This window comes from Chlamydotis macqueenii, unplaced genomic scaffold (assembly GCF_036417535.1).
Source record: "Chlamydotis macqueenii isolate bChlMac1 unplaced genomic scaffold, bChlMac1.mat HAP1_SCAFFOLD_113, whole genome shotgun sequence".
Classification (NCBI taxonomy): Eukaryota; Metazoa; Chordata; class Aves; order Otidiformes; family Otididae; genus Chlamydotis; species Chlamydotis macqueenii.
In genome coordinates, this window is record NW_028239002.1 from 1752 (window position 1) to 29306 (window position 27555).

A 27555-nucleotide genomic window follows, 5' to 3' on the forward strand; every position below is an offset into this window, starting at 1 on the left:
CCCGTGTGCCACGCGTGTTCCCAGGAGCGCAACGCGGAGAACGCCATCGAGGCGCTGAAGGAGTACGAGCCCGAGATGGGGAAGGTTTACCGCGCCGACCGCAAGGCCGTGCAGCGCATCAAGGCGCGCGACCTCGTCCCGGGGGACATCGCCGAGGTGGCCGGTGAGGGGACGCGCGGGCTCCCAGTAACCCCAGTGGCTCCCAGTAACCCCCCAGTGGCTCCCAGTAACCCCCCGTAGCTCCCAGTAAGCTCCACGAGGGGCTCCCAGTAGCTCCTAGTAGCCCCCAGTAGCTCCCAGTAAACTCGGGAAGCTCCCAGTAACCCCCGGGAGGGGCTCCCAGTAGCTCCCAGTAACCCCCAGTAGCTCCCAGTAAGCTTCCATAGCTCCTAGTGATCTCCAGTAACTTGTAGGGCTCCCAGTAAGCTCCAGGAGGAGATCCCAGTAACCACCAGTGCTCCCAGTAACGCCCAGTAGCTCCCCTTTAGCCCCTCCCAGTGCTCCCAGTAGCTCCCCTTAGCCCCTCCCAGTGCTCCCAGTAACCCCCAGTGCTCCCAGTAACCCCCAGGGGGCTGCCCTTAGCCCCTCCCAGTGCTCCCCAGTAACCCCCAGTAGCTCCCCTTAGCCCCTCCCAGTGCTCCCAGTAACCCCAGTGCTCCCAGTAACCCTCAGGGGCTGCCCCTTAGCCCCTCCCAGTGCTCCCAGTAACCCCAGTAGCTCCCCTTAGCCCCTCCCAGTGCTCCCAGTAACCCCAGTGCTCCCAGTAACCCCCAGGGGCTGCCCTTAGCCCCTCCCAGTGTTCCCAGTAACCCCAGTTCCCCCCCGCAGTGGGAGACAAGGTCCCGGCTGACATCCGCATCATCTCCATCAAGTCCACCACGCTGCGGGTGGACCAGTCCATCCTGACTGGTACGGACTGGGAGGGGACTGGGGTGGATTTGGGGGCACTGGGAACAGACTGGGATGGGACTGGGGGGGACTGGGAGGAATTTGGGGGCACTGGGAGTGAACTGGGAGGGGACTGGGATGGATTTGGGGGCACTGGGAGGTGAACTGGGAGGGGACTGGATGGATTTGGGGGCACTGGGAATGGACTGGGATAACTGGAAGGGACTGGGCTGGATTTGGTGTAACTGGGATGAATTGGAGGGGGACTGGGAGGGACTGGGATGAACTGGGAGGGAGCTGGGATGGATTTGGGGCTACTGGGATGAACTGGGAGGGGAACTGGGAGGGCACCAGGCTGAACTGGGAGGGGACTGGGCTGAACTGGGAGGGGACTGGGCTGAACTGGGAGGCACTGGGCTGAACTGGGCAGGCACTGGGCCACACTGGCTGAACTGGGAAAGCATTGTGCTGTACTGAGAGGGGACTGGGCTGAACTGGGAAGGCACTGGGCTGAATTGGATGGGACTGGGCCGCACTAGGAGGGCGCTGGGTGACACTGGGAGGGAACTGGGCTGAACTGGGGCCGCGCTGGGAGGGGCGCTGGGCGGCACTGGGAGGGCGCTGAGTGGCACTGGGAGGGCACTGGGAGGGCGCTGGACGGCACTGGGAGGGCATTGGGTGACACTGGGAGGGCGCTGGGGCGGCACTGGGAGGGCACTGGGCTGAACTGGGCGGCACTGGTGCGGCACTGGGAGGGCACTGGGCTGAACTGGGCGGCACTGTGCGGCAGGGGAGTCGGTGTCGGTGATCAAGCACACGGAGCCGGTGCCCGACCCGCGCGCCGTCAACCAGGACAAGAAGAACATGCTCTTCTCCGTGAGCACACGCGTGTCGGCCCGTTGTCGCTCCCGTGTCGCTCCCGTGTCACCCCGTGTCACCCCCATGTCACTCCCGTGTCACCCCGTGTCAGCTCCGTGCCCCCCCCCGCGTCACGTGTGGCGCCTGTGTGGCAGCCCCTCCGTGAGCGCACGCGTGTCACCCCGTGTCAGCTTGCGTGTCGCTTCCCTGCGTCACCCGTGTCACCCCGTGCGTTGCTTCCGTGTGTCACCCGTGTCGCCCCGCGTCAGCCCTGTGTGTCACCCCGTGTCACCCCTGTGTCGTTTCCGTGTGTCACCCCGTGTCACCGTGTGTCGTTTCCGTGTGTCACCCTGTGCGTCGCCTCCGTGTGTCACCCGTGTCACCCCGTGTCACCCTGTGTCGTTTCCGTGTGTCCACCCCGTGTCACCGTGTGTCGTTTCCGTGTGTCACCCTGTGCGTCGCCTCCGTGTGTCACCCGTGTCACCCCGTGTGACACCTCCGTGTGTCCCCCGTGTCCCTCACGTCCCCCCCGCGTCCCCTCCACGTCTTCTTCGTGTCCTCTCGTGTCCCCCCCGTTGTCCCCCCCGTGTCCCTTACGTCCTTTCCGTGTCCCCCCGTGTCCCCTGGTGTCCCCCCCGTGTCCCTCATGTCCTTTCCGTGTCCCCCCCGTGTCCCTCATGACCCCTCCGTGTCCCCTGGTGCCACCTCGTGTCTTCTCCGTGTCCCTGGTGTCACCTCCCTGTCCCTCGTGTCCCCCCCGTGTCCCCCCCGTGTCCCTCACATCCCCCCGCGTCCCTGGTGCCACCTCCGTGTCTTCTCCATGTCCCCTGGTGTCACCCCGTGTCCCTCACGTCCCCTCCGCGTCCCCCGGTGTCCCCTTCCCCGTCCCTCGTGTCCCCCTGTTGTCCCCCCCACGTGCCCCCATCCCCCCCATGTCCCCCCGGTGCCACCTCACGTCCCCCCCCGTGTCCCCTGGTGCCACCTCCCTGTCCCTCGTGTCCCCCCTCGTGTCCCCCCCGCGTCCCTCATGTCCCCCTCCGCGTCCCCCCCATCCCCCCCCATGTCCCCTGGTGCCACCTCCATGTCTTCTCCGTGTCCCCTGGTGTCACCCCGTGTCCCTCGTGTCCCCCCGTGTCCCCCCGTGTCCCTCACGTCCCCCCCACGTCCCCTGGTGCCACCTCCGTGTCTTCTCTTCTTCCGTGTCCCCTGGTGTCACCTCGTGTCCCTCACGTCCCCCCCCGTGTCCCCTCCGCGTCCCCCCCGTCCCCCCCCGCGTCCCCTGGTGCCACCTCCATGTCTTCTCCGTGTCCCCTGGTGTCACCCCGTGTCCCTCGTGTCCCCCCGTGTCCCCCCGTGTCCCTCACGTCCCCCCACGTCCCCTGGTGCCACCCTCCGTGTCTTCTCCGTGTCCCCTGGTGTCACCCCGTGTCCCTCACGTCCCCTCCGTGTCCCCCCCATGTCCCCCCCACCCCCCCCGTGTCCCTGGTGCCACCCTCCGTGTCTTCTCCGTGTCCCCTCCGTGTCCCCCCCCGTGTCCCCTGGTGCCACCTCCGTGTCCCTCACGTCCCCTCCGCGTCCCCCGGTGTCCCCCTCCCCGTCCCTCACGTCCCCCCCCGTGTCCCCTCTGCGTCCCCCCCATCCCCCCCACGTCCCCCGGTGCCACCTCCGTGTCTTCTCCGCGTCCCCCCGGTGTCACCCTCCCCGTCCCCTCCGCCCCCCCCCCGCGTCCCCCGGTGCCACCTCGTGTCCCCCCCACGTCCCCCCCATCCCCCCCGTGTCCCCTTGTGTCCCCCCCACGTCCCCCGGTGTCCCCCCCCGTGTCCCCCCCCCCCGCCGCGTCCCCCGCCGTCCCCCGGGTCCCCCCTCCCCGCCGCCCCTCCCCACCCCTCCCCCCCGCCGCCCCCGCAGGGCACCAACATCGGGGCGGGCAAAGCCGTGGGCATCGTGGTGGCCACCGGCGTCAACACCGAGATCGGCAAGATCCGCGACGAGATGGCGGCCACCGAGCAGGAGAAGACGCCGCTGCAGCAGAAGCTGGACGAGTTCGGGGAGCAGCTCTCCAAGGTCATCTCGCTCATCTGCGTGGCCGTCTGGCTCATCAACATCGGCCACTTCAACGACCCCGTCCACGGCGGCTCCTGGATCCGCGGCGCCATCTACTACTTCAAGATCGCCGTCGCCCTGGCCGTGGCCGCCATCCCGGAAGGTGCCGGAGGCGGGGGGGGGAGGGCTGCGGGTGTCATCGGTGGGTTCCCTCGGCCGTCGGTGGCCATCGTTGGTCATCGGTGGGTTCTTGAAGGCCATCGTTGGCCATCGTTCGGCTCTTGAAGGCCGTCGTTGGGTTCTTGAAGGCCATTGTTGGGTTCCCTAGGCCATCGTTGGGTTCTTGAAGGCCATTGTTGGGTTCCCTAGGCCATCGTTGGGTTCCCTAGGCCATCGTTGGGCTCTTGAAGGCCATCATTGGGTTCCCTAGGCCATCATTGGCCATCGTTGGTCATCGGGTGGGTTCCTGAAGGCCATCGTTGGCCATCGTTGGGCTCTTGAAGGCCATCGTTGGGTTCCCTAGGCCATCGTTGGGCTCTTCAAGGCCACTCATTGGCCATTGTTGGGTTCTTGAAGGCCATTGTTGGTCATCGTTGGGTTCTTGAAGGCCATCGTTGGGTTCTTGACAGCCATCATTGGGTTCCCTAGGCCATTATTGGCCATCGTTTGGCCATCATTGGGCTCTTGAAGGCCATCGTAGGGTTCTTGAAGGCCATCATGGGGTTCCCTAGGCCATCATTGGCCATCGTTGGCCATCGTTGGGCTCTTGAAGGCCATCGTTGGCCATCGTTGGGCTCTTGAAGGCCATTGTTGGGCTCTTGAAGGCCATTGTTGGGTTCCCTAGGCCATCGTTGGGTTCCCTAGGTCATCGTTGGGCTCTTGAAGGCCATCGTTGGGCTCTGAAGGCCATTGTTGGGCTCTTGAAGGCCATCGTTGGGCTCTTGAAGGCCATTGTTGGGCTCTTGAAGGCCATCGTTGGTTCCCTAGGCCATCGTTGGGCTCTTGAAGGCCATCGTTGGGCTCTTGAAGGCCATCGTTGGGCTCTTGAAGGCCATTGTTGGGCTCTTGAAGGCCATCGTTGGGTTCCCTAGGCCATCGTTGGGCTCTTGAAGGCCATCATTGGCCATCGTTGGCCATCGTTGGGTTCCCTAGGCCATCGTTGGGTTCTTGAAGGCCATTGTTGGTCATCGTTGGGTTCCTTAGGCCATTGGTGGCCATTGTTGGTCATCATTGGGTTCTTGAAGGCCATCATTGGGTTCCCTAGGCCATCATTGGCCATCGTTGGTCATTGTTGGGTTCTTGAAGACCATCGTTGGCCATCGTTGGGTTCTTGATGGCCATCATTGGGTTCCCTAGGCCATCGTTGCCGTTGTTGGCCATCGTTGGGTTCCGTTGGCCATCGTTGGTCATCATTGGGTTCTTGAAGGGCATCATTGGGTTCCCCTAGGCCAATCGTTGGGTTCCCTAGGCCATCGTTGGGTTCTTGAAGGCCATCATTGCCCATTGTTGGTCATCATTGGGTTCCTTAGGCCATAGTTGGCCATCGTTGGGTTCCCTAGGCCACCATTGGCCCTCGTTGGCCACCGTTGGCCACCATTGGTCACCGTTGGGTTCCGTTGGCCATCGTTGGGTTCCCTAGGCCATCATTGGCCATTGTTGGCTGTCGTTGGTTCCCTAGGCCGTTGTTGGGTTCCCTAGGCCGTTGTTGGGTTCCCCTAGGCCATCATTGGGTTCCCAAGGCCACCGTTGACCATCGTTGGCCGTCGTTGGGTTCCCTAGGCCACCATTGGGTTCCCAAGGCCACCGTTTGACCATCGTTGGCCGTCGTTGGGTTCCCTAGGCCATCGTTGGGTTCCCTAGGCCATCGTTGGGTTCCCTAGGCCACCATTGGCCATCGTTGGCCATCGTTGGGTTCCCTAGGGCCGTCGTTGGGTTCCCTAGGCCACCATTGGCCATCGTTGGCCATCGTTGGGTTCCCTAGGCCGTCGTTGGGGTTCCCTAGGCCATCGTTGGCCATCGTTGGGTTCTTGAAGGCCATTGTTGCGTTCCCTAGGCCACCATTGGCCATTGTTGGCTGTTGCTGGGTTCCCTAGGCCGCCATTGGCCATCGTTGGGTTCCGTTGGCCATTGTTGGGTTCCTAGGCCGCCGTTGGGTTCCCAAGGCCGCCGTTGGCCACCCGCCGCCCTCCTACCCCTATCCCACCCCCCCCCCCCTCCCCACCCCGCGAGGACCCTCGGTGGCGGCCCCGCCCCGCCGCCCGCGCCGCGCTGACGGGGCGCCCCCCGCAGGGCTGCCGGCCGTCATCACCACCTGCCTGGCGCTGGGCACGCGCCGCATGGCAAGAAGAACGCCATCGTGCGCAGCCTGCCCTCCGTGGAGACGCTGGGCTGCACCTCCGTCATCTGCTCCGACAAGACCGGCACCCTCACCACCAACCAGATGTCCGTCTGCAAGGTGGGGGACGGGGCGCCGGGCCCCTGGGTGCCCCGGGGTCACCAGAGCCCCCCCGAGATCCTTTGGGTGCCCCCAGGTCCCCCAGAGCCCCCCGAGATCCTTTGGGTGCCCCCAGGTCCCCCCAGAGCCCCCCCGAGATCCCTTGGGTGCCCCCAGAGCCCCCCCGAGATCCTTTGGGTGCCCTGGGGTCACCAGAGCCCCCCGAGATCCTTTGGGTGCCCCCAGGTCCCCCAGAGCCCCCCCGAGATCCTTTGGGTGCCCCCAGAGCCCCCCGAGATCCTTTGGGTGCCCCCAGGACCCCCCCCGAGATCCTTTGGGTGCCCCCCAGGTCCCCCCAGAGCCCCCCGAGATCCCTTGGGTGCCCCCAGAGCCCCCCGAGATCCTTTGGGTGCCCCCAGAGCCCCCCCGAGATCCTTTGGGTGCCCCCAGGTCCCCCCAGAGCCCCCCGAGATCCTTTGGGTGCCCCCAGGTCACCAGGACCCCCCCGAGATCCCTTGGGTGCCCCCAGGTCCCCCAGAGCCCCCCGAGATCCTTTGGGTGCCCCCAGGACCCCCCGAGATCCTTTGGGTGCCCCCAGGTCACCAGAGCCCCCCGAGATCCTTTGGGTGCCCCCAGGTCCCCCAGAGCCCCCCGAGATCCTTTGGGTGCCCCCAGGTCACCAGGACCCCCCCGAGATCCCTTGGGTGCCCCCAGGTCACCAGAGCCCCCCCGAGATCCCTTGGGTGCCCCCAGGTCACCAGAGCCCCCCGAGATCCTTTGGGTGCCCCCAGGTCACCAGAGCCCCCCGAGATCCTTTGGGTGCCCCCAGGTCCCCCAGAGCCCCCCGAGATCCTTTGGGTGCCCCCAGGTCCCCAGAGCCCCCCCGAGATCCCTTGGGTGCCCCCAGGTCCCCCCAGAGCCCCCCCGAGATCCTTTGGGTGCCCTGGGGTCACCAGAGCCCCCCGAGATCCCTTGGGTGCCCCCAGGTCCCCCAGAGCCCCCCGAGATCCTTTGGGTGCCCCCAGGTCCCCCCAGAGCCCCCCCGAGATCCTTTGGGTGCCCTGGGGTCACCAGAGCCCCCCCGAGATCCCTTGGGTGCCCCCAGGTCCCCCAGAGCCCCCCGAGATCCTTTGGGTGCCCCCAGGTCCCCCAGAGCCCCCCCGAGATCCTTTGGGTGCCCCCAGGTCACCAGAGCCCCCCGAGATCCTTTGGGTGCCCCCAGGTCACCAGAGCCCCCCGAGATCCTTTGGGTGCCCCCAGGTCCCCCAGAGCCCCCCGAGATCCTTTGGGTGCCCCCAGGTCACCAGAGCCCCCCGAGATCCCTTGGGTGCCCCCAGGTCCCCCAGAGCCCCCCCGAGATCCTTTGGGTGCCCTGGGGTCACCAGAGCCCCCCCGAGATCCCTTGGGTGCCCCCAGAGCCCCCCGAGATCCTTTGGGTGCCCCCAGGTCACCCCAGAGCCCCCCCGAGATCCTTTGGGTGCCCCCAGGTCCCCCAGAGCCCCCCGAGATCCTTTGGGTGCCCCCAGGTCCCCCCAGAGCCCCCCCGAGATCCTTTGGGTGCCCTGGGGTCACCAGAGCCCCCCCGAGATCCCTTGGGTGCCCCCAGGTCACCAGAGCCCCCCCAAGATCCTTTGGGTGCCCCCAGGTCACCAGAGCCCCCCGAGATCCTTTGGGTGCCCCCAGGACCCCCCCGAGATCCTTTGGGTGCCCCCAGGCCCCCCAGAGCCCCCCCGAGATCCTTTGGGTGCCCCCAGGACCCCCCCGAGATCCTTTGGGTGCCCCCAGGTCCCCCAGAGCCCCCCGAGATCCTTTGGGTGCCCCCAGGACCCCCCCGAGATCCTTTGGGTGCCCTGGGGTCACCAGAGCCCCCCCGAGATCCTTTGGGTGCCCCCAGGTCCCCCAGAGCCCCCCGAGATCCTTTGGGTGCCCCCAGGACCCCCCCGAGATCCTTTGGGTGCCCTGGGGTCACCAGAGCCCCCCCGAGATCCTTTGGGTGCCCCCAGGTCCCCCTCGAGATCCTTTGGGTGCCCCCAGGTCCCCCCAGAGCCCCCCGAGATCCTTTGGGTGCCCCCAGGTCCCCAGAGCCCCCCGAGATCCTTTGGGTGCCCTGGGGTCACCAGAGCCCCCCGAGATCCTTTGGGTGCCCCCAGGTCCCCCAGAGCCCCCCCGAGATCCTTTGGGTGCCCCCAGGTCACCAGAGGCCCCCGAGATCCTTTGGGAGCCCCCAGGACCCCCCCCGAGATCCTTTGGGTGCCCCCAGGTCACCAGAGGCCCCCGAGATCCTTTGGGTGCCCCCAGGACCCCCCCGAGATCCTTTGGATGCCCCCAGGCCCCCCAGAGCCCCCCCGAGATCCTTTGGGTGCCCCCAGGACCCCCCAGAGCCCCCCGAGATCCCTTGGGTGCCCCCAGGTCCCCCAGAGCCCCCCGAGATCCTTTGGGTGCCCCCAGAGCCCCCCGAGATCCTTTGGGTGCCCCCAGGTCCCCCCAGAGCCCCCTGAGATCCTTTGGGTGCCCCCAGAGCCCCCCCGAGATCCCTTGGGTGCCCCCAGGTCCCCCAGAGCCCCCCCGAGATCCTTTGGGTGCCCCCAGGACCCCCCAGAGCCCCCCCGAGATCCTTTGGGTGCCCCCAGGTCCCCCAGAGCCCCCCCGAGATCCTTTGGGTGCCCCCAGGACCCCCCAGAGCCCCCCCGAGATCCTTTGGGTGCCCCCAGGACCCCCCAGAGCCCCCCCGAGATCCTTTGGGTGCCCCCAGGTCCCCAGAGCCCCCCGAGATCCTTTGGGTGCCCCCAGGTCACCAGAGCCCCCCGAGATCCTTTGGGTGCCCCCAGGTCCCCCAGAGCCCCCCGAGATCCTTTGGGTGCCCCCAGGTCCCCCCAGAGCCCCCCGAGATCCCGTGGGTGCCCCCAGGTCCCCCCAGAGCCCCCCGAGATCCTTTGGGTGCCCCGGGGTCACCAGAGCCCCCCCGAGATCCTTTGGGTGCCCCCAGGACCCCCCAGAGCCCCCCCGAGATCCTTTGGGTGCCCCCAGGTCCCCAGAGCCCCCCGAGATCCTTTGGGTGCCCCCAGGTCACCAGAGCCCCCCGAGATCCTTTGGGTGCCCCCAGGTCCCCCAGAGCCCCCCGAGATCCTTTGGGTGCCCCCAGGTCCCCCCAGAGCCCCCCGAGATCCCGTGGGTGCCCCCAGGTCCCCCCAGAGCCCCCCGAGATCCTTTGGGTGCCCCGGGGTCACCAGAGCCCCCCCGAGATCCTTTGGGTGCCCCCAGGTCCCCCAGAGCCCCCCGAGATCCTTTGGGTGCCCCCAGGTCACCAGAGCCCCCCGAGATCCCTTGGGTGCCCCCAGGTCCCCCAGAGCCCCCCGAGATCCTTTGGGTGCCCCCAGGTCCCCCAGGACCCCCCCGAGATCCTTTGGGTGCCCCCAGGTCCCCAGAGCCCCCCGAGATCCTTTGGGTGCCCCCAGGTCACCAGAGCCCCCCGAGATCCTTTGGGTGCCCCCAGGTCCCCCAGAGCCCCCCGAGATCCTTTGGGTGCCCCCAGGTCCCCCCAGAGCCCCCCGAGATCCCGTGGGTGCCCCCAGGTCCCCCCAGAGCCCCCCGAGATCCTTTGGGTGCCCCGGGGTCACCAGAGCCCCCCCGAGATCCTTTGGGTGCCCCCAGGACCCCCCAGAGCCCCCCCGAGATCCTTTGGGTGCCCCCAGGTCCCCCCAGAGCCCCCCGAGATCCTTTGGGTGCCCCCAGGTCACCAGAGCCCCCCGAGATCCTTTGGGTGCCCCCAGGTCACCAGAGCCCCCCGAGATCCTTTGGGTGCCCCCAGAGCCCCCCGAGATCCCTGGGTGCCCCCAGGTCCCCAGAGCCCCCCCCCGAGATCCTTTGGGTGCCCCCAGGTCCCCCAGAGCCCCCCGAGATCCTTTGGGTGCCCCCAGGTCCTCCCAGAGCCCCCCGAGATCCTTTGGGTGCCCCCAGAGCCCCCCCGAGATCCTTTGGGTGCCCCCAGGTCCCCCAGAGCCCCCCGAGATCCTTTGGGTGCCCCCAGAGCCCCCCGAGATCCTTTGGGTGCCCCCAGGTCACCAGAGCCCCCCGAGATCCTTTGGGTGCCCCCAGAGCCCCCCCGAGATCCCTTGGGTGCCCCCAGGCCCCCCAGAGCCCCCCCGAGATCCTTTGGGTGCCCCCAGGACCCCCCCGAGATCCTTTGGGTGCCCCCAGAGCCCCCCGAGATCCTTTGGGTGCCCCCAGGTCACCAGAGCCCCCCGAGATCCTTTGGGTGCCCCCAGAGCCCCCCCGAGATCCCTTGGGTGCCCCCAGGTGCCCCAGAGCCCCCCGAGATCCTTTGGGTGCCCCCAGGTCCCCCAGAGCCCCCCGAGATCCTTTGGGTGCCCCCAGGTCACCAGAGCCCCCCGAGATCCCTTGGGTGCCCCCAGGTCCCCCCAGAGCCCCCCCCCCCGAGATCCTTTGGGTGCCCCTAGGTCACCAGAGCCCCCTGAGATCCTTTGGGTGCCCCCAGGTCCCCCAGAGCCCCCCCGAGATCCCTTGGGTGCCCCCAGGTCCCCCGGGACCCCCGACCACCCCATGGGTGCCCCAAGGTTCTCCAGGACCCCTTGAGGTCCCCTTGGGTGCCCTCGGGACCCCCCGTGATGTCCCCATGGGTGCCCTCGGGACCCCCGTGATGTCCCCCCATGGGTGCCCCCGGGACCCCCGTGAGGCCCCCGCGGGTGCCCCCGGGACCCCCTGACGTCCCCATGGGTGCCCCCAGGTCCCCCGGGACCCCCGACCACCCCTGGGTGCCCCAACGTCCTCCAGGACCCCCTCTCACCCCTGGGTGCCCCCAAGACCCCCCGACCACCCATGGGTGCCCCAAGGTTCTCCAGGACCCCCGTGAGGTCCCCTTGGGTGCCCCCAAGACCCCCGTGATGTCCCCATGGGTGCCCCCCAGGTCCCCCAAGACCCCCTGCCACCCCTGGGTGCCCCCAAGACCCCCTGACGTCCCCATGGGTGCCCCCAGGACCCCCGACCACCCCATGGGTGCCCCAAGGTTCTCCAGGACCCCCGTGAGGTCCCCATGGGTGCCCCCAGGTCCCGCGGGACCCCCCGACCACCCATGGGTGCCCCAACGTCCTCAGAGCCCCCCGTGAGGTCCCCATGGGTGCCCCCAGGTCCCCCAGGACCCCCGACCACCCCTGGGTGCCCCCAAGACCCCCTGACGTCCCCATGGGTGCCCCCAGGTCCCCCAAGACCCCCTCTCACCCCTGGGTGCCCCCAAGACCCCCGACCACCCATGGGTGCCCCAAGGTTCTCCAGGACCCCCGTGATGTCCCCCATGGGTGCCCCCAAGACCCCCGTGATGTCCCCCCATGGGTGCCCCCGGGACCCCCGCGAGGCCCCCACCCGCGGGTGCCCCGGCGTCACCCCCGCCCCCGCCGTGTCCCCCCCCCCCAGATGTTCATCGTGGACAAGGTGGAGGGCGACGCCTGCACCCTCAACGAGTTCTCCATCACCGGCTCCACCTACGCCCCCGAGGGAGACGTGTGAGTGGCCGCAGGGGGGCGTGGCCCCGCCCCCCACCCTTGGGTGGCCCCGCCCCCTCCCCCCCGTGGGGACACCTCGGGGTGCCGGGGCGGGGGGGGGGGGGCTGTCGGTGGGGCGGGGGGGACGGTGGAGGAACTGGGTGGGTGGTGGTGGTGGTGGTGGGGCGCCCGTGGGGACGTCGGGGGGCACCCGAGGGGGTGGGCGGGGGTCTTGGGGACCTCGGGGCGCCCATGGGGACTCAGGGGGTCCGGGGGGCACCCGAGGGGGTGGGCGGGGGTCTTAGGGGTCCTGGGGGCACCCGAGGGTGTGGGTGGGGGTCTTGGGGGACCTCGGGGGGGCCTGGGGGCACCTGAGGGGGTGGGTGGGGGTCTTGGGGACCTCAGGGTGCCCGTGGGGACTCGGGGGGTCCTGGGGGCACCCGAGGGGGTGGGCGGGGGTCTTGGGGACCTCGGGGCACCCGTGGGGACTTGGGGGGGTCCTGGGGGCACCCGAGGGGGTGGGCGGGGGTCTTGGGGACCTCAGGGTGCCCGTGGGGACTCGGGGGGGTCCTGGGGGCACCCGAGGGGGTGGGCGGGGGTCTTGGGGACCTCGGGGGGTCCTGGGGGCACCTGAGGGGGTGGGTGGGGGTCTTGGGGACCTCGGGGCGCCCGTGGGGACGTTGGGGGGTCCTGGGGGCACCCATGGGGACCTCAGGGGGGTCCCGGGGGGGTCCTGGGGGGTCCCGGGGCGCTGGGGGGGGAGGGGCACCCGAGGGGCGGTTGAGGTTCCTCAGAGCCGTGGGGCCGCCCGGGGGTCCTCGCGTGACCTCCAGGAGACTTTGGGGGGGCGGGGGTGACACCGCCCCACCCCCCCCCACACCCCCACCCCCCACCGCCGCCCCTCCCCCGCCGCAGGCTGAAGCAAGGAGAAGCCGGTGAAGGCCGGCCAGTACGACGGACTGGTGGAACTGGCCACCATCTGCGCCCTCTGCAACGACTCCTCCTTGGACTACAACGAGGTGAGGCCCCGCCCCCTGCCCCTCCCCCCCACCCCCCCACCCCCCACCCCACCCCGAGGTGACCCCCGGCCCGCCCCTCCCCCGCAGGCCAAGGGGGTGTACGAGAAGGTGGGGGAGGCGACGGAGACGGCGCTGACCTGCTTGGTGGAGAAGATGAACGTCTTCAACACCGACGTGCGCAGCCTCTCCAAGGTGGAGCGCGCCAACGCCTGCAACTCCGTAAGGGCGCCCCCTGCTGGCCGCCGCCGCCGCCGCCGCGCGCGCCCAACGCCTTCCCCCCGGGTGGGGGGAGGGGGGAGGGGGGCACCCGGCCACGCCCGCTGCCCGGGCGCTGGAACCCGGTGTGGTCTGCGCGTCCTCGTTGACCTCGTGACCTCGTTGACCCCGCGTCTTCGTTGACCTCGTTGACCCCGCGTCTTCGTTGACCCCACGTCTTCGTTGACCCCACGTCTTCGTTGACCCCACGTCTTCGTTGAGCTCGTTGACCCCGTGTCCTCGTTGACCCCACGTCTTCGTTGACCCCACGTCTTCGTTGACCCCGCGTCCTCGTTGACCCCATGTCTTCATTGACCTCGTTGACCCGGTGTCGTTGTTGACCCATGCCCTCGTTGACCTCGTTGACCCCATGTCCTCGTTGACCCCACGTCTTCGTTGTTGACCTCATTGACCCCCTATGTTCGTTGACCCCGTTGACCCCGTATCTTCATTGACCTTGTGACCTCGTTGACCCCGTGTCTTCGTTGTTGACCCTCATTGACCCTGTGACCTCGTTGACCCCATGTTTTCATTGACCTCGTTGACCCCGTGTCCTCGTTGACCCCATGTGTTCGTTGTTGACCTCATTGACCCATGCCCTCGTTGACCTCGTTGACCCCACGTCTTCATTGTTGACCTCATTGACCCGTATCTTCGTTGACCCCGTGTCCTCGTTGACCCCACGTCTTCGTTGTTGACCTCATTGACCCCGTGTCCTTGTTGACCCCACGTCTTCGTTGACCTCGTTGACCCCGTGACCTCGTTGACCCCATTTTCGTTGACGTTGTTGACCCCGTGTCCTTGTTGACCTCATTGATGTCCGTTGACCCCACGTCTTCGTTGACCTCGTTGACCCTGTTGACCCCATGTCCTCATTGACCCCGTGTCCTCGTTGACCCCATTGACCCCACGTCTTCGTTGACCTCATTGACTCCACGTCCTTCGTTGACCCCATTGACCGCACGTCTTCGTTGACCTCGTTGACCTTGTTGACCCCGTGTCCTCATTGACCCCGTGTCCTCGTTGACCCCCACGTCTTCGTTGACCTCATTGACCTCGGTGACCCATGTCCTCGTTGACCCCATTGACCCCCGTTGACCCCGTTGACCCCGTGTCCTCCTTGACCCCACGTCCTTGTTGACCCTGCATCTTTGTTGACCCCGTGTCCTCGTTGACCCCAACGTCTTTCCCCAAGCCCCTCCCCAAGCCCCGCCCCCTCCCCAAGCCCCCGCCCCCCGCCCAAGCCCCGCCCCCCACGCCGGCGGCCCCGCCCGCAGGTGATCAAGCAGCTGATGCGGAAGGAGTTCACCCTGGAGTTCTCCCGCGACCGCAAGTCCATGTCGGTCTACTGCTCCCCGGCCAAGGCCTCGCGCGCCGCCGTGGGCAACAAGATGTTCGTCAAGGTGAGCCCCGCCCCCCCTCCCCCCACCCCGGGCCACGCCCCGCCCCCTCGGGCCACGCCCACCCCCTCCCCCGCCCCGCAGGGCGCCCCCGAAGGCGTCATCGAGCGCTGCAACTACGTGCGGGTGGGCACCGCCCGCGTCCCCCCTGACGCCGGCCGTCAAGGAGAAGATCTTGGGGGTCATCAAGGAGTGGGGCACCGGGCGGGACACCCTGCGCTGCCTGGCCCTGGCCACCCCGCGACACCCCGCCCAAGAAGGAGGACATGGTGCTGGAGGACTCCACCAAGTTCGCCGAGTACGAGGTGAGCTCCTCGGGGCGGGGGCGGGGCGGGGCGGAGCTACGCGGGGTCCTTCTGCGGGCTGCTGGGACCTTCTCTGGTGGCTCCTTGGTCCCGGAAGGGTCTAGAACGTCAAATTTCTGGGGTTCCTGGCCCTGTATGGACCATCTAGGACCTTCTCTGGTGGGTCCTTGGTCCTGGAAGGGTCTAGAACGTCAGATTTTTGGGGTTCCTCATCCCATACGGACCATCTAGGATCTTCTCTGGTGGGTTCTTGGTCCTAGAAGGGTCTAGAACGTCCCATTTCTGGCATTCCTGGTCCCCTTCGGACCATCTAGGACCTTCTCTGGTGGCTCCTTGGTCCTAGAAGGGTCCTAGAACGTTCGATTTTTGGGGTTCCTGGCCCCCTACGGACCGTCTAGGACATTTCTGGTGGCTCCTGGGTGCTATAGGGTCCCTTTTTATGGGAGTTTGGGGGTCCACCATGGATCTAACATGGGTTTTGGGGATCCACCATGGATCTGATGTGGGTTCTGGAGGTCCACCATGGATCTGATGACAGTTTTGGGGATCCACCATGGATCTGATCTGGGTTTTGGGGGTCCACCATGGATCTGATGTAGCTTTTGGGGGTCCACCACCAATCTCACATGGGTTTTGGGGGGTCCACCATGGATCTGATGAGGGTTTTGGAGGTCCACCATGGTTTCTAACGTGGGTTTTGGGAGTCCACCATGGATCTGATGTGGGTTCTGGGGGTCCACCATGGATCTGCTGACAGTTTTGGGGGTCCACCATGCATCTGATGTAGCTTTTGGGGGTCCACCACCAATCTCACATGGGTTTTTGGAGGTCCACCATGGATCTGAGGTGGGTTTTGGGCGTCCACCATGGATCTAACGTGGGTTTGGGGGTCCACCGTGGATCTAACATGGGTTTTGGAGATCCACCATGGATCTGATGTGGGTTCTGGGGGGTCCACCATGGATCTGCTGACAGTTTTGGGGGTCCACCATGGATCTGATCTGGGTTTTGGGGATCCACCATGGATCTAACATGGGTTTGGGGGTCCACCATGGATCTGAGGTGGGTTTTGGAGATCTATCATGGATCTAGCGTGGGTTTGGAGGTCCACCACGGGTCTGACGCGGCTTCGGAGGTCCACGGTCAGTAACGCCGACCCCCGCCCCGTAGACGGACATGACCTTCGTGGGCTGCGTGGGGATGCTGGACCCCCCCCGGAAGGAGGTGATGGGCTCCATCCGGCTGTGCCGGGACGCGGGCATCCGGGTGATCATGATCACGGGGGACAACAAGGGGACGGCCATCGCCATCTGCCGCCGCATCGGCATCTTCAGCGAGGACGAGGAGGTGACGGGCCGGGCCTACACCGGCCCGCGAGTTCGACGACCTGCCCCCGGCCGAGCAGCGGGAGGCCTGCCGCCGCGCCCTGCTGCTTCGCCCGCGTCGAGCCCACCCACAAGTCCAAGATCGTGGAGTTCCTGCAGTCCTTCGACGAGATCACCGCCATGGTGAGGGGCGGGGCCGGGGGGGGGGCTGCCGTGGGGCCAATGGGGGGGGTTTTGGGGGTCCACCGTGGAGCTGAGGTGGGTTTTGGGGGATCCACCATGGATCTGACGTGGGTTTTGGGGGTCCACCATGGATCTGACGTGGGTTTTTGGGGGTCCACCATGGATCTCACATGGGTTTTGGAGGTCCACCATGGATCTGACGTGGGTTTTGGAGGTCCACCGTGGATCTGAGGTGGGTTTTGGGGGTCCACCATGGATCTCACGTGGGTTTTGGGGATCCAAGATGGATCTAACATGGGTTTTGAGGATCCACCATGGATCTCACATGGGTTTTGGAGGTCCACCATGGATCTGAGCTGGGTTTTGGGGGTCCACCATGGATCTCACATGGGTTTTGGAGATCCACCATGGATCTCACGTGGGTTTTGGAGGTCCACCATGGATCTGAGGTGGGTTTTGGGCGTCCACCATGGATCTATCATGGGTTTTGGAGATCCACCATGGATCTGAGGTGGGTTTTGGAGATCCACCATGGATCTGAGGTGGGTTTTGGGGATCCACCATGGATCTGAGCTGGGTTTTTGGGGGTCCACCATGGATCTGAGCTGGGTTTTGGGGATCCACCATGGATCTGAGGAGGGTTTTGGGGGCCCACCATGGATCTGAGGTGGGTTTTGGGGGTCCACCATGGATCTGACGTGGGTTTTGGAGATCCACCATGGATCTGAGCTGGGTTTTGAGGATCCACCATGGATCTGACGTGGGTTTTGGGGGCCCACCACGCCCTCGACGTGGATTTTGACCTCCACCAAGACCCCGAGTTGACTTTTCGGGTGTCCCCCTCTGCCTCCTCCCACCCCGCAGACGGGCGACGGGGTGAACGACGCGCCGGCGCTGAAGAAGGCGGAGATCGGCATCGCCATGGGCTCGGGGACGGCGGTGGCCAAGACGGCGTCCGAGATGGTCCTGGCCGACGACAACTTCTCCACCATCGTGGCGGCCGTGGAGGAGGGCCGCGCCATCTACAACAACATGAAGCAGTTCATCCGCTACCTCATCTCCTCCAACGTGGGCGAGGTGGTCTGGTGAGGCGCCCGCTGCCTTCCCAGTTCCTCCCAGTTCCGACCAGTTCAGCCCAGTTCGGGCCCGGTCCCAGCTCATCTCGCCAGTTTCCCGCTATTCTCATTCGATATCCCAGTTTCCTCCCGGTTTCTCCAGCTGCTTTGGGTCCTCCCAGTTCACATCATCCTCCCCAGTGCCTCCCAGTTCCTCCCAGTTCTGCCCAGTTCGGCCCAGTTCCTCCCAGTTCCGCCCAGTTCGGCCCGGTTCAGCTCATCTCGCCAGCTTCCTGCTATTCCTGCCCCGTCTCCCAGTTTCCTCCCAGTTCCCTCCCAGTTTCCTCCCAGTTTCTCCAGCTGCCTTGGGTCCTCCCAGTCCACATCATCCTCCCCAGTTCCTCCCAGTTTGTCCCAGTTCATCCCAGTTCACCCCATCTCTCCAGCTTCCCGCTATTCCTGTCCAGTCTCCCAGTTCCTCCCAGTTCCTCCAGCTCCCTCCTGTCCCACCCGAGCCCCCTTGGTCCTCCCAGTCGGTGTCATCCTCCCCAGTTCATCCCAGTTCATCCCAGTTCACCCTAGTTCGGCCCAGTTTGGCCCAGTTCCTCCCAGTTCAGCCCAGTTCAGCTCATCTTGCCGACTTCCCGCTATTCCTGCTCCATCTCCCAGTTTCCTCCCAGTTTCCTCCCAGTTTCTCCAGCTGCTTTGGGTCCTCCCAGTTCACATCATCCTCCCCAGTGCCTCCCAGTTCCTCCCAGTTCTGCCCAGTTCGGCCCAGTTCCTCCCAGTTCCGCCCAGTTCGGCCCGGTTCGGCTCATCTCGCCAGCTTCCTGCTCTTCCTGCCCCGTCTCCCAGTTTCCTCCCAGTTTCTCCAGCTGCCTTGGGTCCTCCCAGTCCACATCATCCTCCCCAGTTCCTCCCAGTTTGTCCCAGTTCATCCCAGTTCACCCCATCTCTCCAGCTTCCCGCTATTCCTGTCCAGTCTCCCAGTTCCTCCCAGTTCCTCCAGCTCCCTCCTGTCCCACCCGAGCCCCCTTGGTCCTCCCAGTCGGTGTCATCCTCCCCAGTTCATCCCAGTTCAGCCCAGTTCACCCCAGTTTGGCCCAGTTCGGCCCAGTTCCTCCCAGTTCCGCCCAGTTCGGCCCGGTTCAGCTCATCTCGCCAGCTTCCTGCTATTCCTGCCCCGTCTCCCAGTTTCCTCCCAGTTTCTCCAGCTGCCTTGGGTCCTCCCAGTCCACATCATCCTCCCCAGTTCCTCCCAGTTTGTCCCAGTTCATCCCAGTTCACCCCATCTCTCCAGCTTCCCGCTATTCCTTTCCAGTCTCCCAGTTCCTCCCAGTTCCTCCAGCTCCCTCCTGTCCCAGCCGAGCCCCCTTGGTCCTCCCAGTCCCTGTCATCCTCCCCAGTTCATCCCAGTTCATCCCAGTTCACCCTAGTTCGGCCCAGTTCCTCCCAGTTCCTCCCAGTTCAGCTCATCTTGCCGACTTCCCGCTATTCCTGCTCCATCTCCCAGTTTCCTCCCAGTTTCCTCCCAGTTTCTCCAGCTGCTTTGGGTCCTCCCAGTTCACATCATCCTCCCCAGTGCCTCCCAGTTCTGCCCAGTTCGGCCCAGTTCCTCCCAGTTCTGCCCAGTTCGGCCCGGTTCAGCTCATCTCGCCAGCTTCCTGCTATTCCTGCCCCGTCTCCCAGTTTCCTCCCAGTTTCCTCCCAGTTTCCTCCCAGTTTCTCCAGCTGCCTTGGGTCCTCCCAGTCCACATCATCCTCCCCAGTTCATCCCAGTTCATCCCAGTTCACCCCATCTCTCCAGCTTCCCGCTATTCCTGTCCAGTCTCCCAGTTCCTCCCAGTTCCTCCAGGTCCCTCCTGTCCCACCCGAGCCCCCTTGGTCCTCCCAGTCGGTGTCATCCTCCCCAGTTCATCCCAGTTCATCCCAGTTCACCCTAGTTCGGCCCAGTTTGGCCCAGTTCCTCCCAGTTCGGCCCGGTTCAGCTCATCTCGCCAGCTTCCTGCTATTCCTGCCCCGTCTCCCAGTTTCCTCCCAGTTTCCTCCCAGTTTCTCCAGCTGCCTTGGGTCCTCCCAGTCCACATCATCCTCCCCAGTTCCTCCCAGTTCATCCCAGTTCATCCCAGTTCACCCCATCTCTCCAGCTTCCCGCTATTCGCACCTGCTCTCCCAGTCCCTCCCAGTTTCTCCAGTTCCCTCCCGTCGTCCCCAGTTCCCCCATCTCCTCCTGACCCCGCAGTTGCTCCCAGTCCATCCCAGTTGCCCCAGTTGCCCCAGCTCCCCCCAGTTTCCCACGGTGGTCCCCAGTTCCCCCCAGTTCCCCCCGTTGCCGGCTGCCCCCCCAGTTTCCCCAGTTTGCCTCCATTCCCGTCCAGTTCTGCCCCAGTCTCCACCCAGTTTCCCCAGTTCCCCCCTCATTCTCCCAGTTTCCCCAGTGCTGTCCAGTTCCCCCCCCCAGTTCCCCCCAGTTCCCCCCAGTTCCCCCCCATTCCCTCCCAATTCCCCCATTTTCCCCCCAATTTCCTCCCAATTCCCGTCCAGTCTCCCCAGTTCCCCCCTCCCAGTCCCTCCCAGTGCTCCCAGTTCCCTCCCAGTTGCCCTAGTTCCCCCCCAGTGCCCCCAGTTTCCCCCAGTTCCCCCCCATTCCCTCCCAGTCTCCCCATTTTTCTGCCAATTTTCCTCCAGTTCCCCCCATTTCCCCCCAGTTTACCCCTCCCAGTCCCTCCCAGTCCCTCCCAGTTCCCTCCCAGTGCCCCCAGTTCAGCCCCAGTTCCCCCAGTTTGCCCCAGTTCCCCCACATTCCCTCCCCATTCCCCCATTTTCCCCCCAATTTTCTCTGGATTCCCCCCCAGTCTCCCCAGTTCCCCCCTCCCAGTACTCCCAGTACCCTCCCAGTGCTCCCAGTTGCCCCCCAGTGGCCCCAGTTCCCCCCCAGTTTCCCCCCATTCCCTCCCAATCTCCCTTCCCCCCCTCCAAGACCCCCCAGTTCCTCCCAATTCCCCCCAATTCCCCCCATTCCCCCCTCCCAGCCCCCTCCCAGTCCCTCCCAGTGCTCCCAGTTCCCCCCCCAGTGCCCCCAGTTCAGCCCCAGTTCCCCCCCAGTGGCCCCAGTTCCCCCCCATTCCCATCCCAATCTCCCCATTTTCCCCCCAATTTCCCCCCAATTCCCCCCATTCCCCCCTCCCAGTCCCTCCCAGTGACCCCAGTTCCTCCCAATTCCCCCCAGTTCCTCCCCGCAGCCCCTCCCAGTCCCCTCCCAGTGCTCCCAGTCCCCTCCCAGTGCTCCCAGTTCCCTCCCAGTGCTCCCAGTTGCCCCCCCAGTGGCCCCAGTTCCCCCCCATTCCCTCCCAATCTCCCCATTTTCCCCCCATTTTACCCCCAATTTCCCCCCAATTCTCCCCATTTCCCCCCAGTTCCCCCATTTCCTCCCTCCCAGTCCCTCCCAGTGCTCCCAGTCCCTCCCAGTGCTCCCAGTTCCCCCCCCAGTGCCCCCAGTTCAGCCCCAGTTCCCCCAGTTTCCCCCAGTTCCCCCCCATTCCCTCCCAATCTCCCCAATTCCCCCCAATTCCCCCCACTCCCCCCTCCCAGCCCCCTCCCAGTCCCTCCCAGTGCCCCCAGTTCCCCCCAATTCCCCCCAATTCCCCCCACTCCCCCCTCCCAGCCCCCTCCCAGTCCCTCCCAGTGACCCCAGTTCCCCCCCAGCATCTTCCTGCCGGCGGCGCTGGGGCTGCCCGAGGCGCTGATCCCGGTGCAGCTGCTCCGGGTGAATCCCCCAGTGCTCCCAGTTCCTCCCAATTCCCCCCAGTTCCTCCCAATTTCCCCCAGTTCCTCCCAATTTCCCCCAGTTCCTCCCAATTTCCCCCAGTTCCCTCCCAGTTTCCCCAGTTCCCTCCTTCCAGTCCCTCCCAGTGCTCCCAGTTCCCCCCCAGTGCTCCCAGTTCCCCCCCAGTTCCCCTAGTTTCCCCCCATTCCCTCCCAATCTCCCAATTTTGCCCCCAATTCCCCCCATTACCCCCCCAGTTCCCCCATTTCCTCCCTCCCAGTCCCTCCCAGTGCTCCCAGTTCCCCCCCAGTGCTCCCAGTTCCCCCCCAGTGCCCCCGTTCAGCCCCAGTTCCCCCCCATTCCCTCCCAATCTCCCCATTTTCCCCCCAATTTCCTCCCAATCTCCCCATTTTCCCCCCAATTTCCCCCCAATTCCCCCCATTCCCCCCTCCCAGCCCCTCCCAGTGCTCCCAGTTCCCCCCCAGTGCTCCCAGTTCCCCCCCAGTGGCCCCAGTTCCCCCCCAGTTCCCCTAGTTTCCCCCCAGTTCCCCCCATTCCCTCCCAATTCCCCCATTTTACCCCCAATTTCCCCCCAATTCCCCCATTTCCTCCCTCCCAGTCCCTCCCAGTGCTCCCAGTTCCCTCCCAGTGCTCCCAGTTCCCCCCCAGTGCCCCTAGTTCAGCCCCAGTTCCCCCCCAGTGGCCCCAGTTCCCCCCCATTCCCTCCCAATCTCCCCAATTTCCCCCAATTTCCCCCCAATTCCCCCCATTCCCCCCTCCCAGCCCCTCCCAGTGCTCCCAGTTCCCCCCCAGTGCTCCCAGTTCCCCCCCAGTGGCCCCAGTTCCCCCCCAGTTCCCCTAGTTTCCCCCCAGTTCCCCCCATTCCCTCCCAATTCCCCCATTTTACCCCCAATTTCCCCCCAGTTCCCACATTTCCTCCCTCCCAGTCCCTCCCAGTGCTCCCAGTTCCCCCCCAGTGCTCCCAGTTCCCCCCCAGTGGCCCCAGTTCCCCCCCAGTTCCCCTAGTTTCCCCCCAGTTCCCCCCAGTTCCCCCCATTCCCTCCCAATTCCCCCATTTTACCCCCAATTTCCCCCCAATTCCCCCATTTCCTCCCTCCCAGTCCCTCCCAGTGCTCCCAGTTCCCTCCCAGTGCTCCCAGTTCCCCCCCAGTGCCCCTAGTTCAGCCCCAGTTCCCCCCGAGTGGCCCCAGTTCCCCCCATTCCCTCCCAATCTCCCCATTTTCCACCCAATTTCCTCCCAATTCCCCCCAATTCCCCCCATTCCCCCGCTCCCAGCCCCCTCCCAGTGCTCCCAGTTCCCCCCCAGTGCTCCCAGTTCCCCCCCAGTGGCCCCAGTTCCCCCCCAGTTTCCCTAGTTTCACCCCAGTTCCCCCCATTCCCTCCCAATTCCCCCATTTTACCCCCAATTTCCCCCCAGTTCCCCCATTTCCTCCCTCCCAGCCCCTCCCAGTGCTCCCAGTTCCCTCCCAGTGCTCCCAGTTCCCCCCCAGTGCCCCCAGTTCAGCCCCAGTTCCCCCCCAGTGGCCCCAGTTCCCCCCCATTCCCTCCCAATCTCCCCATTTTCCACCCAATTTCCTCCCAATTCCCCCCATTCCCCCGCTCCCAGCCCCCTCCCAGTGCTCCCAGTTCCCTCCCAGTGCTCCCAGTTCCCCCCCAGTGGCCCCAGTTCCCCCCCAGTTCCCCTAGTTTCCCCCCAGTTCCCCCCAGTTCCCCCCATTCCCTCCCAATTCCCCCATTTTACCCCCAATTTCCCCCCAATTCCCCCATTTCCTCCCTCCCAGTCCCTCCCAGTGCTCCCAGTTCCCTCCCAGTGCTCCCAGTTCCCCCCCAGTGCCCCTAGTTCAGCCCCAGTTCCCCCCCAGTGGCCCCAGTTCCCCCCCATTCCCTCCCAATCTCCCCATTTTACCCCCAATTTCCCCCCAATTCCCCCCAATTCCCCCCACTCCCCCCTCCCAGCCCCCTCCCAGTCCCTCCCAGTGACCCCAGTTCCCCCCCAGCATCTTCCTGCCGGCGGCGCTGGGGCTGCCCGAGGCGCTGATCCCGGTGCAGCTGCTCCGGGTGAATCCCCCAGTGCCCCCAGTTCCTCCCAATTCCCCCCAGTTCCTCCCCGCAGCCCCTCCCAGTCCCCTCCCAGTGCTCCCAGTTCCCTCCCAGTGCTCCCAGTTGCCCCCCCAGTGGCCCCAGTTCCCCCCCATTCCCTCCCAATCTCCCCATTTTCCCCCCATTTTGCCCCCAATTTCCCCCCAATTCCCCCCATTACCCCCCCAGTTCCCCCATTTCCTCCCTCCCAGTCCCTCCCAGTGCTCCCAGTCCCCTCTCAGTGCTCCCAGTTCCCTCCCAGTGCTCCCAGTTGCCCCCCCCAGTGGCCCCAGTTCCCCCCCATTCCCTCCCAATCTCCCCATTTTCCCCCCATTTTGCCCCCAATTTCCCCCCAATTCCCCCCATTACCCCCCCAGTTCCCACATTTCCTCCCTCCCAGTCCCTCCCAGTGCTCCCAGTTCCCTCCCAGTGCTCCCAGTTCCCCCCCCAGTGCCCCCAGTTCACCCCCAGTGCCCCCCCATTCCCTCCCAATCTCCCCATTTTACCCCCAATTTCCCCCCAATTTCCTCCCAATTCCCCCCACTCCCCCCTCCCAGCCCCCTCCCAGTCCCCTCCCAGTGCTCCCAGTTCCCTCCCAGTGCTCCCAGTTCCCCCCCAGTGGCCCCAGTTCCCCCCCATTCCCTCCCAATCTCCCCATTTTCCCCCCAATTTCCCCCCAATTCCCCCCATTCCCCCCTCCCAGCCCCTCCCAGTGCTCCCAGTTCCCCCCCAGTGCTCCCAGTTCCCCCCCAGTGGCCCCAGTTCCCCCCCAGTTCCCCTAGTTTCCCCCCAGTTCCCCCCAGTTCCCCCCATTCCCTCCCAATTCCCCCATTTTCCCCCCAATTTCCCCCCAATTCCCCCATTTCCTCCCTCCCAGTCCCTCCCAGTGCTCCCAGTTCCCCCCCAGTGCTCCCAGTTCCCCCCCAGTGGCCCCAGTTCCCCCCCAGTTCCCCTAGTTTCCCCCCAGTTCCCCCCAGTTCCCCCCATTCCCTCCCAATTCCCCCATTTTCCCCCCAATTTCCCCCCAATTCCCCCCATTCCCCCCTCCCAGCCCCTCCCAGTGGCCTCAGTTCCTCCCAATTCCCCCCAATTCCCCCCATTCCCCCCTCCCAGCCCCCTCCCAGTCCCTCCCAGTGACCCCAGTTCCTCCCAATTCCCCCCAGTTCCTCCCCGCAGCCCCTCCCAGTCCCCTCCCAGTGCTCCCAGTCCCCTCCCAGTGCTCCCAGTTCCCTCCCAGTGCTCCCAGTTGCCCCCCCAGTGGCCCCAGTTCCCCCCCATTCCCTCCCAATCTCCCCATTTTCCCCCCATTTTGCCCCCAATTTCCCCCCAATTCTCCCCATTTCCCCCCAGTTCCCCCATTTCTTCCCTCCCAGTCCCTCCCAGTGCTCCCAGTTCCCTCCCAGTGCTCCCAGTTCCCCCCCCCAGTGCCCCCAGTTCAGCCCCAGTTCCCCCAGTTTCCCCCAGTTCCCCCCCATTCCCTCCCAATCTCCCCAATTTCCCCCCAATTCCCCCCAATTCCCCCCACTCCCCCCTCCCAGCCCCCTCCCAGTCCCTCCCAGTGCCCCCAGTTCCTCCCAATTCCCCCCAATTCCCCCCACTCCCCCCTCCCAGCCCCTCCCAGTCCCTCCCAGTGACCCCAGTTCCCCCCCAGCATCTTCCTGCCGGCGGCGCTGGGGCTGCCCGAGGCGCTGATCCCGGTGCAGCTGCTCCGGGTGAATCCCCCAGTGCCCCCAGTTCCTCCCAATTCCCCCCAGTTCCTCCCCGCAGCCCCTCCCAGTCCCCTCCCAGTGCTCCCAGTCCCCTCCCAGTGCTCCCAGTTCCCTCCCAGTGCTCCCAGTTCCCCCCCAGTGGCCCCAGTTCCCCCCATTCCCTCCCAATCTCCCCATTTTCCCCCCAATTTCCCCCCAATTTCCCCCCAATTCCCCCCATTCTCCCGCTCCCAGCCCCCTCCCAGTGCTCCCAGTTCCCCCCCAGTGCTCCCAGTTCCCCCCCAGTGGCCCCAGTTCCCCCCCAGTTCCCCTAGTTTCCCCCCAGTTCCCCCCAGTTCCCCCCCATTCCCTCCCAATTCCCCCATTTTCCCCCCAATTTCCCCCCAATTCCCCCATTTCCTCCCTCCCAGTCCCTCCCAGTGCTCCCAGTTCCCTCCCAGTGCTCCCAGTTCCCCCCCAGTGCCCCTAGTTCAGCCCCAGTTCCCCCCCAGTGGCCCCAGTTCCCCCCCATTCCCTCCCAATCTCCCCAATTTCCCCCCAATTCCCCCCAATTCCCCCCACTCCCCCCTCCCAGCCCCTCCCAGTCCCTCCCAGTGACCCCAGTTCCCCCCCAGCATCTTCCTGCCGGCGGCGCTGGGGCTGCCCGAGGCGCTGATCCCGGTGCAGCTGCTCCGGGTGAATCCCCCAGTGCCCCCAGTTCCTCCCAATTCCCCCCAGTTCCTCCCCGCAGCCCCTCCCAGTCCCCTCCCAGTGCTCCCAGTCCCCTCCCAGTGCTCCCAGTTCCCTCCCAGTGCTCCCAGTTGCCCCCCCAGTGGCCCCAGTTCCCCCCCCATTCCCTCCCAATCTCCCCATTTTCCCCCCATTTTGCCCCCAATTTCCCCCCAATTCCCCCCATTACCCCCCCAGTTCCCCCATTTCCTCCCTCCCAGTCCCTCCCAGTGCTCCCAGTTCCCTCCCAGTGCTCCCAGTTCCCCCCCCAGTGCCCCCAGTTCAGCCCCAGTTCCCCCAGTTTCCCCCAGTTCCTCCCCATTCCCTCCCAATTCCCCCCATTACCCCCCCAATTTCCCCCCAATTCCCCCCAATTCCCCCCATTCCCCCCTCCCAGCCCCTCCCAGTGCTCCCAGTTCCCCCCCAGTGCCCCCAGTTCAGCCCCAGTTCCCCCCCAGTTCCCCTAGTTTTCCCCCAGTTCCCCCCAGTTCCCCCCATTCCCTCCCAATTCCCCCATTTTACCCCCAATTTCCCCCCAATTCCCCCATTTCCTCCCTCCCAGTCCCTCCCAGTGCTCCCAGTTCCCTCCCAGTGCTCCCAGTTCCCCCCCAGTGCCCCCAGTTCAGCCCCAGTTCCCCCCCAGTGGCCCCAGTTCCCCCCCATTCCCTCCCAATCTCCCCATTTTCCCCCCAATTTCCTCCCAATTTCCCCCCAATTCCCCCCACTCCCCCCTCCCAGCCCCCTCCCAGTCCCTCCCAGTGACCCCAGTTCCCCCCCAGCATCTTCCTGACGGCGGCGCTGGGGCTGCCCGAGGCGCTGATCCCGGTGCAGCTGCTCCGGGTGAATCCCCCAGTGCCCCCAGTTCCTCCCAATTCCCCCCAGTTCCTCCCCGCAGCCCCTCCCAGCCCCCTCCCAGTGCTCCCAGTTCCCCCCCAGTGCTCCCAGTTCCCCCCCCAGTGGCCCCAGTTCCCCCCCAGTTCCCCTAGTTTCCCCCCAGTTCCCCCCAGTTCCCCCCATTCCCTCCCAATTCCCCCATTTTACCCCCAATTTCCCCCCAATTCCCCCATTTCCTCCCTCCCAGTCCCTCCCAGTGCTCCCAGTTCCCTCCCAGTGCTCCCAGTTCCCCCCCAGTGCCCCTAGTTCAGCCCCAGTTCCCCCCCAGTGGCCCCAGTTCCCCCCCATTCCCTCCCAATCTCCCCATTTATTTCCTCCCAATTTCCCCCCAATCCCCCCAATTCCCCCCACTCCCCCCTCCCAGCCCCCTCCCAGTCCCTCCCAGTGACCCCAGTTCCCCCCCAGCATCTTCCTGACGGCGGCGCTGGGGCTGCCCGAGGCGCTGATCCCGGTGCAGCTGCTCTGGGTGAACCTGGTGACGGACGGGCTGCCGGCCACGGCGCTGGGCTTCACCCCCCGGCACCTGGACATCATGGACAAGCCCCCGCGCAGCCCCAAGGAGCCGCTCATCAGCGGTTGGCTCTTCTTCCGCTACCTGGCCATCGGCGGTGAGGCCCCGCCCACCGCGCCCCCGCCCCCCCGCGGGGCCTCCTGGGGGCGCCTCCCGGACCCCCGTGGTGGTGGTGGCACCTTCCAGACCTCCATGATGGTTCCTCGTGGACCCTTGGGGTGGTGGAACCTTCCAGAGCTCCATGGTGGAGGTTCCTTGTGGACCCCCATCGTGTGGCACCTTCTAGACCATCATGGTGGCACCTTCCAGACCTCCACGGTGGTTCCTCGAGGACCCTTGGGGTGGTGGCACCTTCTAGAGCTCCATGGTGGAGGTTCCTTGTGGACCCTTGGGGTGGTGGCACCTTGTAGACCTCCATGGTGCCACCATGTAGACCACCATGATGGTCTATGAGGCCCCCATGATGGTTCCTTGTGGACCCTTGGGGTGGTGGAACCTTCCAGAGCTCCATGGTGGAGGTTCCTTGTAGGCCATCGTGGTGGTGCCACCTTCCAGACCCCCATGGTGGTGGTGGTGGAACCTTCCAGACCTCCACGATGGTTCCTCA

At 66.0% G+C, this 27555-nt stretch overlaps 1 protein-coding gene across 1 annotated transcript; it reads left to right on the plus strand.

Moving 5' to 3' along the window:
- LOC147596180 (sarcoplasmic/endoplasmic reticulum calcium ATPase 1-like) lies at positions 1 to 27089 on the plus strand (the record flags this gene model as incomplete). The annotated part of the gene is given in 18 exon segments (XM_086771593.1): positions 1 to 163; positions 829 to 909; positions 1679 to 1764; positions 3655 to 3952; positions 6079 to 6126; positions 6129 to 6244; positions 11651 to 11749; positions 12645 to 12737; positions 12825 to 12956; positions 14270 to 14395; positions 14477 to 14536; positions 14538 to 14630; positions 14632 to 14697; positions 15868 to 16068; positions 16070 to 16126; positions 16128 to 16205; positions 17070 to 17290; positions 26843 to 27089. Coding segments are annotated over 18 exon segments (2190 nt in total), but the record flags the coding sequence as incomplete, so codon positions are not given.
- Positions 27090 to 27555: the final 466 nt, after the last annotated feature.